The following is an 11,996-nucleotide window of genomic DNA, read 5'->3' as shown; positions in this document are numbered from 1 at the left end:
CATAATACAAAGACAATTGACAAGTGGCAAAAGCACATACAACACAAGAAATAAGTTCATCAGTTATTTTGGAGGCATATGCACATGTATGAACCTCCTAACCTTCATATCATGATGTGCATCTTAACAAATGAATAGAAGATGAAACAATATATGAATCAATGAGCATGAGATTACATAAGTAGCGGTAGACATTAATTGTTTTGTTAGTGTTTTTGGTTTCTTCTATTTGTGTTTGCATTTAGTTTGAACTTTATTTCTTTGCTAGATTGGTTGCCTACTTATAATCTGAACCTTCTTGGACTGTCACTTTATTGCTTGGAATATAGAAGGTAGATTAAGGTAAATATTGCGTCAAATCTACCATGAGAGACAAATTTACCTAAAGATAGTCTACATTCAATATCGTTTTTTCACCATTTCACATTTTTTTTTGAAAAGGTCTCGTAACAAATTCGCAAATAAGCGTTTGTGAGGACTTGTCTCGGTTTATCAATTTTTCTGGTGGGCTAATGAGCAAGATCAAAGAAAAACTCATTGGTTAGCCTCAGACAAATTGGCGAGACCAAAAGGGAGTGGAGGAATGGGTATTTGGGATCTTAGGTTTTTAACCAAATCCTTTTGGCCAAGCAGGTTGTGTGCCAGATTGCTGAAGGCTATATATTACCCTCATGGACATCTTTTAAACTCTACTTCTCCAAAGACTTCTTCTGCGTCTTGGCAAGGTATAATGTGTGGTCTAGAGGTTCTTAAATACCGAGTTATTTCCAGGGTTTATGAGAAAATAATGTGAATAGTTGGAAATATAGCTGGCTCTCTAGGAGCTCGGGCCTAAGAGTTACTTTAAAAAGAACAATGAAAGATTAAATGGGTGTTCGGATTATTCCTGAATTGTACGAGGAGCTAGGATGTGAATCTAGGTAGGTATTTGATATCTCCCCACAATGTTGATGAGGTCTTAAGCTTCGCATCCCTTCCATTGTGTCTGTGGGGGAGGGGGGAAGGGATCTTGTAGCATGGCACCATGAGAAGAGTGATGTTTTTGTAGCATGTCACTATGGTCTTTTATACGTTCTTCTTCCTTTGAATTATTGATCATGAAGGTTTGTTTAAACTTTTGTTGACGAGTATGGTTTGCTTGGACCCACAAGAGCTTGCCTCGACTACCTCCTTGACTTGTGTTGACCGACCTTGACGTTTGTTGACCGCCTAGATGGTGTGCCATGTTGGATAGGGGGTTGGACCTCGAGCAGGGTCAGAATCATTACTACACCATGAACAAAAGTTTGTTGAAACCTTACACTGGTGATGAGGTGAAAATGCCTTATTCTCTATAGGGTATTTGAAAGCACATCGAAATTTGGAATCCCTGTACTGCTACCCTTGCTAATACAAGTTTCCAAGTAGCGCAAAGCGTCGGTGCAGTTTTTTCTTGCACTAGAGTCAAACATAGTGGCACATAATTTGGTTAGGTATACTTATGAGTTTTTTATCTACTCCCTCTGTTTACTTTTATAAGTCAATTTAGACAACTGAAATTGAGTTGTTTTGCACAATGTCTGAAATGCATACAGCGTCTTATAAAAGTGAAAAGAGGGAGTATAGTTAATTGGGATGATGATCCCATATCATTTTTTGTCTGACATTGTAAACGAAATTATTATCATTTGAACAAAGGGTGCCACCAGATGACAAGACTCCCCCCTAAATAAGAGAGAATTCCTTATTTGGCCCTTTCTTAAAATTTGCTTTCCTTTTTGGCCCAAAAAACTTGTTTCTTCCCCTTTTGACATTTAAACTTCATTTTGTTCCTTACGTGACACTTCCATCCATTTTTCCATCCAACGGTGTCAACCGACACGTACAAAGACTGTTTTGCCCTTGGTAGTAGTATGTTAGCAAAAAATGGAAGAAAAATGGCGTGAACATCTGGCGTGGCGTGTATCCGCGAGGGCCACGCCAGCGGCCAGCAGCAGCCGGCAGCGCAAACACACACACATACACACACGAGTACTCCTACACAACAAGCATGCACACATACCCAGCAAGCACACACAGGCATCACAGACGCAGCACGGCACCAAGTACTGGGCTTCCCGTGTCCCCGACGTGTCGCCGTGTCGGCGCCGTCCCGGCGGCCATATCGCCACTTTCCTTTATCCTTAAATCGGAAAACATGATACTGCACATATATTGCATCGGACGTGTCCGACGTATTATATATGCGGACGCGCTAATCACACAAGTACGTGCAAAGCTAGCACAAGAAGCAAGGAAGCTAGCTAACTTATAGATTTTGCATGTTGGAACAGTGCACGTAGTCTAGCCGGCACCTCACGTGCGTACGCGATCGGAGTAGCTGGATCAATCCAATCTCGGCAGGTAGTGACTCATTGATTCGTGTGTGTGTGTGTGTGTGTAGTTTAGATGATTATTTAGACTTGATGGAGACATTTTTTGAAACGACTCCTGTAGAATCAGAAGCTTGTGCTCTTGGCTTCTTGCAAATTGTAGCCAGTCAATCTGTAACAAAATGGCATGAGCGTGTGCCACAATCGAGGTGCGAACACAGCTAAGGATATCACTTGTTGACATGCCGCGGTCTAGCTAATTTATCACCCGTAACATTAATCTGTAGAAATTTATACGCTACAGTAGAGGCTGAATGGGTCGTCGTTGTTCTGCTCCTAATGTAGTAATTATGATTAGTCCCATGCAACATTTTTTTGTATTTAGACATCTGGTACTATTTTTTGTTTGTTTATTCAACCATGACAAAATATATATCACGTTACCTTTGTGTTTGCATGTAAATAATCTGGTCACATACTACATAAGGGGTAAAATGGTCTTTTTAGGTCAGACTTAACACCGTTACTAGCCAAAACTGACAGAAATGTCACGTAAGGAACAAAATAAAATTTAAGTGTCAAAAAAGGAAGAAACAAGTTTTTTTGGCAAAAAGGAAAGCAAATTTTAAGAAAGGGCCAAATAAGGAATTCTCTCCCTAAATAAAAGTAGCTACGAACCATCACACTCCCTCCACTAGTAAAAGTGGCCGTTATCGCTAAACCATTGGTAAGCACGTCCTGATCCCGGGGACATGTAAGTAGTATGTAACATAGCTAGACAGACCGTATCCACCCATCAGAATTTGTTGGGGAAGATTCTTGCAGCTGGCTTAACAAGTGTTCCCTTTGCATGGTTAGTGGGTCGGCTGGGGTGCACATGCTGATGTTGAGATTACAACAGCGCTTTTACCCTAAGACTAACAACGAAATAAAAAATGCAACGGATATATTCTCTTTCGCATGCCTCAGTAGTCACCAGTCAGTACTTCCGACGCACTAGCCAGCTACGCGTGCTGCAACATATGTTGCCCAATGAAGCTACTGAGCACTACTCGCTAAGTACCGCAACTATCAGTTACATATTGCATGTAAGCTTATCTAAAGATTATCCACTGAACTTGCTTTAGTTTGCCGTGCATCTATCTGGCCGTGTATACTATATCTATAGGGTTTCTCTTGCAGTGGGCATATTCCACCAACTTTCGAGCTTTCTCTCTCGGGCACAAAAGGCAAAACTTGCACTACCCATATAATATACTCCCTCTGCCAAAAAATAAATGTAGCTGATTTAGTATGAAATCAGTACAAAGTTATATTAACGCCTTGTTCGGAATCGCGTCGCTCCACAACTCTGCTTCCGGAGCGGGCGGAGCTCCAGTTTCCTCGCTCCGTGGATTTTGGAAGTGGGTGGGTTGCCGAACTGAGCCTAAATCGACGATACTTAGTATTTTGGTACGAACGTTGGTTGGCCGATCGGCCTGCTAATATAATCCCAGCAGGCACACATGCTGCACACAAGCTGCTAAAATGTGGCACATCCCCGGCCAGTCAGATAAACTGTACGCGAGAACCCCGACTTATCAACTGGCAGCAGGTGGCTAGCACACATCCTGAACTGAAAAAAGAAGCAGCAAAGGTGGCTAGCTAGGTGCGCGTGCATGATTGCGACCATGGGTTTTGAGATGCCAACCTCCAACTGGCGGCAAAGAATAAGCTCGAGATGCCAAAAGAGATTAGTAGTACCACGTACGGCTCCTGTCGCCTTGGAGCCTTTAACTAGTTTGGCCCTATCGTATGAGGCCACCATGCAGCCTGCACGAATGTGCGCAGCATGCATCTATCCATCTAGGTGGCCGTCTGCTGGCCAGTAGTTTAGCAAAGGCGGGCAGTTCAGTTCATTCCAGTGTCACTTATTATTGTGACCGTTCAGTCATGAGAGACAGTATTTACGCCCATAACTCTATTTTCTATTGATTTTTGTCCCAAATAATTATACACACTGCTGGGTGTGGCACCAAATATGATAGGCGAGTCTTGCAACAAACTACCTCAGCCTACAAAAACATCTTATAAGGTAATAGCTTTGATGTTGCGAGCAACCAACGATAGAGACAGTGCCCAGGCAGCCCGGATTGTGGCCTACGGCGTGAGGCCCAAGCCCTTCGTTGCATGTAGTAATCACATCGCATGAAGGCGGCCCAGGGCCTGGCCCATTGCGGCGCCACATCGAGCAACGCCACATCGAATAAATCTTCCTCGGTCACCATCTCGACTGTGTCTTTCGCGCAGGGGTTTGTAGAAATGTGTTCTTGCTACTCCTTTTGATTGGCGAGTCTACAGCCTCGAAGTGGTGACCTCATGCCAGTGGAGGCGGTGGCGCAAGGTAATGTGTGTGGTGCGCCGTTGTTTTTGGCGGTACCAGCGGTGGCACATGCAAGAATAATACCCAAGCTCAAGTCCATTCTCGTCCATGGTGGAGTCGAGGAGTCAGTGTGCTCGGTCTTCTGCCAACTCTTCTAGTCAACAATTTTAAGTCTTCGATTGATGGTTGTTGTCCCATGCGCCACTAGAGGGAATGCCAGTTCCAAATCTAAGTTTGTGGTTTGATAGCGACACATCTGGCGCTTGGTCTCAAGGATGCGACAGATGATGATGGCTCCGGGGTTCAAGGATGATGGGGATGATCCTCGGCTCTACGCGTCATAGGGATAAATGCCTCGCCGACGCCGGGCTTCTTCATGGGCTTGCAACGTCTTCTAAGGTATGGTTCTCCTTTGAATTTGGTGAACGTTAGCCGCAGCAATGGAAGTTGCAAGATTTCCGAAGGACTCTATTATCAATTCCTTCTTTTCTGGAGGGGTTATCTTTGAGAAAGAAACATGTTTTTTTAGGCAGAGAAAGAAACATGTGTTTTCTCTCGACTCTGTTACGCGTGCGTGAGTAAATGATTTGGGCCGAGATAATAGATGGGCCAATGCGTCCCATTTTTGTGCGCGTAAAGCGAGACAAGTCCCTTAACCCGCCCCGAGCCCATGTAAACCGCGTCTAGAGAATTCCCGAGACACCACGCGGCACACGGAGGTAGCTCGCCCAAGCGCAACTCAATCACCATGCAAAAAAAAAAAAGCGCAACTCAATCCCCCGCTTCTCTTCCCCCAAATTCTCAAATCGCGAGCGCGGAACACTTGCATCCTACTCGGATCGGATCGCCGGTTCCCCCCCCCCCCCCCCCCCCCCCCTCGTCGGGAACGTCAGGTTCGGCTGGTTCCGCCCCAAATCCGTACATGTCATTTCCGATCTCATCTCGTTTTGGACTAGTTGTTCTGCTGTTTCGGTAGTTGCTCTCCGTCCGTGCCTTGATCCTATTCTGGCTCGTGGCCGTCGCCGGCGGGAACCGGGGCATTTCCCGGCGACTTTTGGGTCTTTTGCGTGCCTTTTTGGTGCGTGCGTGCTGACAAAAATCCGAGCTAGGGTTTGTGTTGGGGATATAAACTCACTTTTAATGTTATTTCGTGGTGAATAGATGCTGCTGCTGTGGCCTAGTTGAGGTAATAGCAGCGTGATTTTGTCCGTCGTGGCATTCATAACATGTAGGCGTAAATACGAAAGAGCATATAAGTGTACAGCACATTGCACCGCAGCGGTGCTACTGAATTGAGCAAGAAGTATTTACGCAGGGTGCAAGTGTTCCGAGCCATTCCAGTGGGATTTAGTTGGATGATCATGGCAATTCTGCAGGTGTACTTGCTGTTAGAATGGAACATATTGGATTGCTATCTTTGATCGGATGCTTCTAATTTGTTACTCCTTATGTAATAGCGACATACTCTAGCGAAATTAGCATCTTGATCACACTTTTATGGCATTTTTTATCCTGTCAGAGACGCTTGCGAAGTAGGGCCCTGGTGTGTAAATTTCTTAATTCTACTTCAGATTAGATTGGTGACTCGGTGTTAGTGTATGCTCTGTTCTAACTTCTACTTACCGATCTGGATTCCTGGATTTGAGTACCGAGTACAACTTTTTGGCTCAGAATGCATATGTCATGTATCACAATTTTAGTTCTCCAAAAAATAATATCATTGTTGTTTACTCGCCTGGCTCTGGCGACTCGGGGGCGAAAACCTAGCGCCGCCACCACCCCTCCCCCCACCCCCTCCCATCTCGCCGCTGCCAGAGGTTTCCGCCGGCAAAGCTCGCGCTGGACCCAGGGACGGCGGCGGCGGGGCGTCTCTCTCAATCCAGGTAGCAGGGCTCGGCGACGCGAGGCCCTCTGCCGGCGGCGCATCTGGCCGTGGTCGGTGGCGGTCTCATCCGGCGCGAGCTGCCTCACGGTGGTGGTTGCGAGGCGGTGGCGGGCGGCTGTGCTGCGGCGGTGTGGCGGCCGGTGGACCTGGTGACCTGGATCTGGATCCAGCGAGCCGGTCAGGCGCGGCGCCGGCTTGCAGGTGGCGAAGGGCAGAGGAGTTGGGCGGCGCGGTGTGCGCGCACGGGCTGCGTGGTCGTGCGGGGGTGCAGTCTAGCCGGTGTGGGATGCTACTTGGCGCCCATATCTGCTTTTCCTGAACTCACCCGGCCAACCGGCGTTCGTGGCCACGACCAGGGGGTCGGCGGTGGATGCCGTCGACAGAGTTTGACTACGGTGGTGGTGGGGTGTGGTTGGAGGCAAGGGCTTGAATGCAGGTGGCAGCCGACAACGACCTGACTCCAGCTGTGCAGGTGCTCGAGGTGAGCTTCTGTGTCAATGGAGCCTCATGCTAGTCCTAGTGGGGACGCTCGCCGTGGACTGGCAGGAGGGCGGGGAGGTCTCGGGCTGCAGGGCACATCGGTCAGCTTCAACGGAGATGACGGGGACGGGATGCTTCAGGCGAAAGCCTTGTGTCGATCTTGTCGGCAACGATGACGGCGACGCCTTCGAGCGCCGTTTCCCTTCTTGAAGGCGTCATCGGGAAGCTACTGTTACCCTCTTAATCGTGTGCCCCGGGCGAAAGCCTCAGATCCATCTCTGGATCGGACGGCGACGGCGTCTCGATGTCGTTTCTCCCCCTTGAGGGCGTTGTTTTTGGGGGCCACGGATCCGCGGTTGGCAGCTTGATGTCTGGATTGGAGTGTTTGTTGGGTTGTTGGTGTGCAGGGTGGTGGCGGTGGAAGTGATCTGTGGCGGCGACCAATCCCTTGGTCACCTCGGTGCTGATGGTTGACCTTATCTCTTGGGGGCTCGTGGCGACGATGAGGTCTCGGTGTTCGGTGCCCTTCGACGGCGTCTGAGGCTTTGTTGCCTGGCATAGTGCTTTGGTTCTCTCTATTTTTGATGGTGGCCTTGGTGTGGCCTAGAGGAGGTGCAGGGTCTGTCTCGGTGGAACATTGCCCTTCGGCACGGTCCGTAGCTCTCTTTGCCGCGACGTGGCTAGGCAGTGGGATGCCCTTCGACAGTGGTTGCGACTTCCTAGCTCTTCAAGGTGCAGAGTGATCGCAGGGCAGCCGGCAACTTCTTCTCTACGTCTTCTCGGTGACGGATCTCCTTTCGATTGATTCAACAAAGCTTGCTTCCACTCTTCTCGTTCCAACTAGTGGTGTTGGGTGCTAAGTTCTTGGTGTTGGCTGCTTGTCGTAGCTCTTTTCTGGTTCTTCTTCTGTTCTTTCTTGTGCCTTCTTGTGTGTGTTGGTTGCTTTCTGTTGTACCTGATGTCTTGTATCTTTCTCTTATATATAATGAAAATGGTTCAGGCTGGCGTAAGCCCGCCGTAGCACCGTCAAAAAAAGAACTGTGCAGAGAACTTCAGTACAAGATGCAAAGGGGAAGGGGCGGGAGAGGTGGTCTCTTCGGTTTTGGGGACCCTTTTCCTGCTTTTGGCGGCTTTGTACCACCTGGGAACCTTATGTCCAGTTTCTTTGGTGGGTCAAATCCCTTTGATGATCCCTTCTTCACCAATCCCTCTGGTTCTATGATTGGACCTAGCCTGTTTGAGAAAAGCATTTTTGGTTCAAGCATGTTCCGGCCACACGGAGCTCTAAATGTAGGAGGCTTCCAGCAGCAAGGTCCTGAACCAAGCAGGCCAAAAGGGCCGATTATTGAGGAATTGCCTTCAGACGACGAGGATGGTGCAGATGCGAATGAACATGATGAGAAGAAGAGAACTAACTCTATGAAACATCCAAGGATTAGCAAAGAGCCATATGTGGAGGACTCTGGTGATGAAGTTCAAGGTTGGTTTATGTTATGCTGTTAATAGGAGTTTTTCCAGCTGCCTGCATGTTACTTTTCACAATCTAGTTTCAGCTTGTCTGTAAGTAATTGAATGAAGATAAGATATATGACTGGTAATGGCTCGTTGCTGTTTTTTGTTATGCAATTTAGTGCATGCTCTGTATGGCCTGGAACCCTGTACCAAATTCTGTCTTTATAGACTCAGGAGTCCACAAGATTGTTTTGGAGTAAACCTATATTCCTGTAGCTGTGGTAGTATACATTAGAACTATTCAAATTCATTTTATTTTTTTTGCTGCTATCATTTAAGATTTAGTGCTAGCTGGTATTGTTGCCAGGCTAGCCTGCTATCATGTTATTGGTTTCCTGGATCCTCACTCAGATGTGATTCTCTTTCTTTTATCGAAGGACTGTTGAGAATATGTGCTTTTTACATGTCAGAAAGATTCACAAAACAGCTGAAAACAAGGGCAGGATACTAATGCTGAGAACTTTTAACAGATAATAAGAGACCTAGGCATGAGAAATTTGGGAAAGAGTATGTCAGGGCTGGCACATCATATCAACAGCCAGAGACCTATATGTTTCAGAGCTCAACTGTTACATATGGTGGTTCAAATGGGGCATGTTATATGTCTTCAACGACTAGGAGGAGTGGTGGAGATGGGGTAAGTCCCTCTCAGCAGTGCTGTCATCTGTTAAGGTGCAAAGTTCTGGTGGTGATTGTTTCGTCAATGTCTTCTAGGTTACAATGGAAGAAAGTAAGGAAGCAGACACAACAAGCGGTAAAGCAACTCACAGGATCGCACGTGGCATTGGCAATAAGGTGCGTTTTCTTCACAACCCAGACATATGACTTTATTTCTTTGGACTACACCAAGGATGAATGATTTAGAGCCATGATTCCTTTGCTGCAGGGTCATGCACTGACTAGAAAACTGAACTGCGATGGAAAAGTTAACACCATGCAAACTTTGCAGAACTTGAGTGAAGGTTTTACTATTCTATTGTCATTCTGTTGCCGGAACCCTTATTCATGTTGTTTCTGATGCTATTTTTTTTCTTCTCTTGCAGATGAGCTTGCTGGGTTTGAGGAATCATGGCAAAGGAATGCAGGGCCTTGTCTGCCTGGTTGGGATCCCAGATTAAACATGCTTAACAGTGGTACACCCCTCTTCTCTGTTGTTATCTTCCTGCATGTCTCAGGTTACTGATAAGTTGAAACTCACTCCTGTAACCAGAGGAACACGGCAGTTCAGGTCATCAACAAGTTGCAACTTACCCATGCATAGAAAACTATGGCAGGACTACATGAATGTATATGACCAAGATAACAAAAGCATCAGCTTTATTAGACTTGTTAATAAAGACCTGAGAAGTTAACAAACATAGTTTATCCACGTGAGACAAGATAACCCTGAGTTCAGATCTCTATCTTCAAATTAGTTATCTTTCTATGTTAGTAACCTGAATTGCATGCCTGTTGTTTTCGTGTTCTAGTTAGTTTGATCCCTGGAGTGGTTATCTTACATTCTTGTTATAGATAAAGCGGGGACTCTTAGACCTGGCATCCAAGAAGATAATGGAATGTCTGCACTTCCAACACCCAATGAAATGTTTGCTCTTCCAGCACCCGAACAATATCGTGGCTCCATTTCCTCGAGGATGAAGAGGCGCCCTTTGAATGGTTCATCCCAGGGCAGTCCCCGTCCATGATTTCCTCGGGAATTTAGGTAGAACTGTGTTCCCGGTTTGAAGAAAAGGAAGAGGATGAATCGCTAGCTCACTGCAGCTATTCAGAAAACTATGTCTACGTTTTACTCAGCTTAGCTTAAAAGGTTCTGTTGCTATTGTTGATGTATATTGTTGTTCCCTTCAGCATGGATGCGCACGCAATCATAAAAAACGTAACTTCTGTTTACAAGAACGATCATGTTTTCCACGACTGTTGAGTAACTTTGTAAGGCAAGGCTGCATTCCTGTATTTTCTGATGTACTACTATGTTGGCACTATGGTGCATGGGTTCGATGTGGAGATTCAATAATCTTCCAAAGCAATCGCACCAATTTACGGTGTACTATCTACTATGCTTAGTAACCTGATATTACATGTCATTACAGCTCATAATCGAGTTGCATATTAGTCATTTGCATTTTTTTTTTTCAAAAGGAGGTTAAACCCCCGAGCTTTGCATCATTGTGAGTATATGGATTGTAGTAATATCTTATTATGGGACAAATGTAGTACTCCCTTTGTAAAGAAATCGTTTAGATCGCTACTTTAATGATCTTAAAGCTTTTGTATTTCTTTATTTACAGAGGGAGTAATTATTAGGCGGAGTGCATAATAAACGCAATCACAATTAAGCCATTACAAGATGAAATAAACAACTATGACTAAGTTGACTTCTTCTGGAACAACGCCTTTAAAAAAGAACAAGTGTCCTTGCGCTGCCGTTGCCATGTCTAGCCGAAGACGGCCAAGACAATGACTTTTATCCTGGTTGCACGACCAATGCCGGTGATTGCTGCCTTGATCAAAGAATTCCAAGATGTGTTCGGAGAACCACAAGGATACCACTAATGCCAGAGGCGACTAGTGAACATCAGCCCATACAGGCACAAGCCAGAACACAAGGGTGAGACAGAAAAGCAAGTCATGGATCTTCTACAAACAGGGGTGATTCAACGTAGCTCCAGTCCATTTGCATCTCCGGTGATTTTGGTCAAGAAGAAAGATGTCACATGGAGCTTATAAACAGATTATCAGCACCTCAACGCCATGACAGTGATTGCCAAATTTTCAGTGCCAATCATCGAACATTTGATGGATGAATTGCATGAGGCAAAATGGTTCTCCAAGTTAAATATGGGAGCAGTATATCATAAGATATGAATGGCACAAGGGGTATACACGACAAAATTGATACTTTAATGTTTTTAGTAGTGTTAGTCGTCTGAACGGAGGTTGCGTAGAAAAGCGTTGGGGAAAGTTTGATTAGTTGTTGACTTTGGTCGAACGGGACTTCACAAGATCAAATGTAAATTTTGCTTGCTCGCAATTGGTTCGAGTCGTAATGGGCTCGTCAAATCCGAAAGTGGAGCTTCCAAAATGGGTAGCCCTATCCTCTCCCTTTGAGATTTTTTTATTCAATTTGGAGGTGAATGAGCATCTACCCCTTGGGTGTTTATATTTTTTTTTAAAAAAGGGTTCGCCCCAGCCTCTGCGTCAGAACGATGCATACGGCCATGATTATTAATAAGCAAAAGATCCAGCACAAGTCTCCAAGTCTCGACAAAAAACAAAAAGGCTCACAGAGAGCAAAATAGTAATCGAAAAGCCACAACCGGCTGGCATAAAAGATAGGAACACTAATTGCCTATCCTATTACATGACCGCCATCCAAACCGGTTGAAAATATCCCGTGCTACCATCT

The 11,996-nt window shown here is 45.8% G+C and overlaps 1 protein-coding gene across 2 annotated transcripts; it reads left to right on the top strand.

The window, feature by feature from the left end:
- Nucleotides 1–5,419: 5,419 nt before the first annotated feature.
- Nucleotides 5,420–10,543, top strand: LOC109781204 (uncharacterized). Of its 2 annotated transcripts, XM_020339804.4 has the most exons (7): nt 5,420–5,606; nt 8,079–8,558; nt 9,061–9,227; nt 9,305–9,385; nt 9,477–9,552; nt 9,634–9,723; nt 10,103–10,543. In XM_020339804.4, exons 1-7 carry the CDS (start codon nt 5,462–5,464, stop codon nt 10,273–10,275), a joined length of 1,212 nt encoding a protein of 403 aa, XP_020195393.2. In that variant the 5' UTR covers nt 5,420–5,461; the 3' UTR covers nt 10,276–10,543. The 2 variants fall into 2 exon arrangements, with proteins under 2 accessions (XP_020195393.2, XP_073359555.1); XM_073503454.1 differs by lacking the exon at nt 5,420–5,606 and having other exon boundaries at nt 5,897–8,558.
- Nucleotides 10,544–11,996: the final 1,453 nt, after the last annotated feature.

The sequence above is a fragment of the Aegilops tauschii genome, chromosome 7 (assembly GCF_002575655.3).
Source record: "Aegilops tauschii subsp. strangulata cultivar AL8/78 chromosome 7, Aet v6.0, whole genome shotgun sequence".
Taxonomy (NCBI): Eukaryota; Viridiplantae; Streptophyta; class Magnoliopsida; order Poales; family Poaceae; genus Aegilops; species Aegilops tauschii.
This window is presented reverse-complemented; position numbering and strand designations above follow the sequence as displayed.

What these genes read in the sequence shown, in the direction of transcription:
- LOC109781204 (XM_020339804.4), top strand. Translation starts at nt 5,462, where the DNA reads ATGCAAAAAAAAAAAAGCGCAACTCAATCCCCCGCTTCTCTTCCCCCA. An exon ending in TTTGCAGAACTTGAGTGAAG is followed by an intron (nt 9,553 to 9,633) that starts GTTTTACTATTC and finishes CTTCTCTTGCAG; the next exon opens with ATGAGCTTGCTGGGTTTGAG. An exon ending in ATTAAACATGCTTAACAGTG is followed by an intron (nt 9,724 to 10,102) that starts GTACACCCCTCT and finishes TTCTTGTTATAG; the next exon opens with ATAAAGCGGGGACTCTTAGA.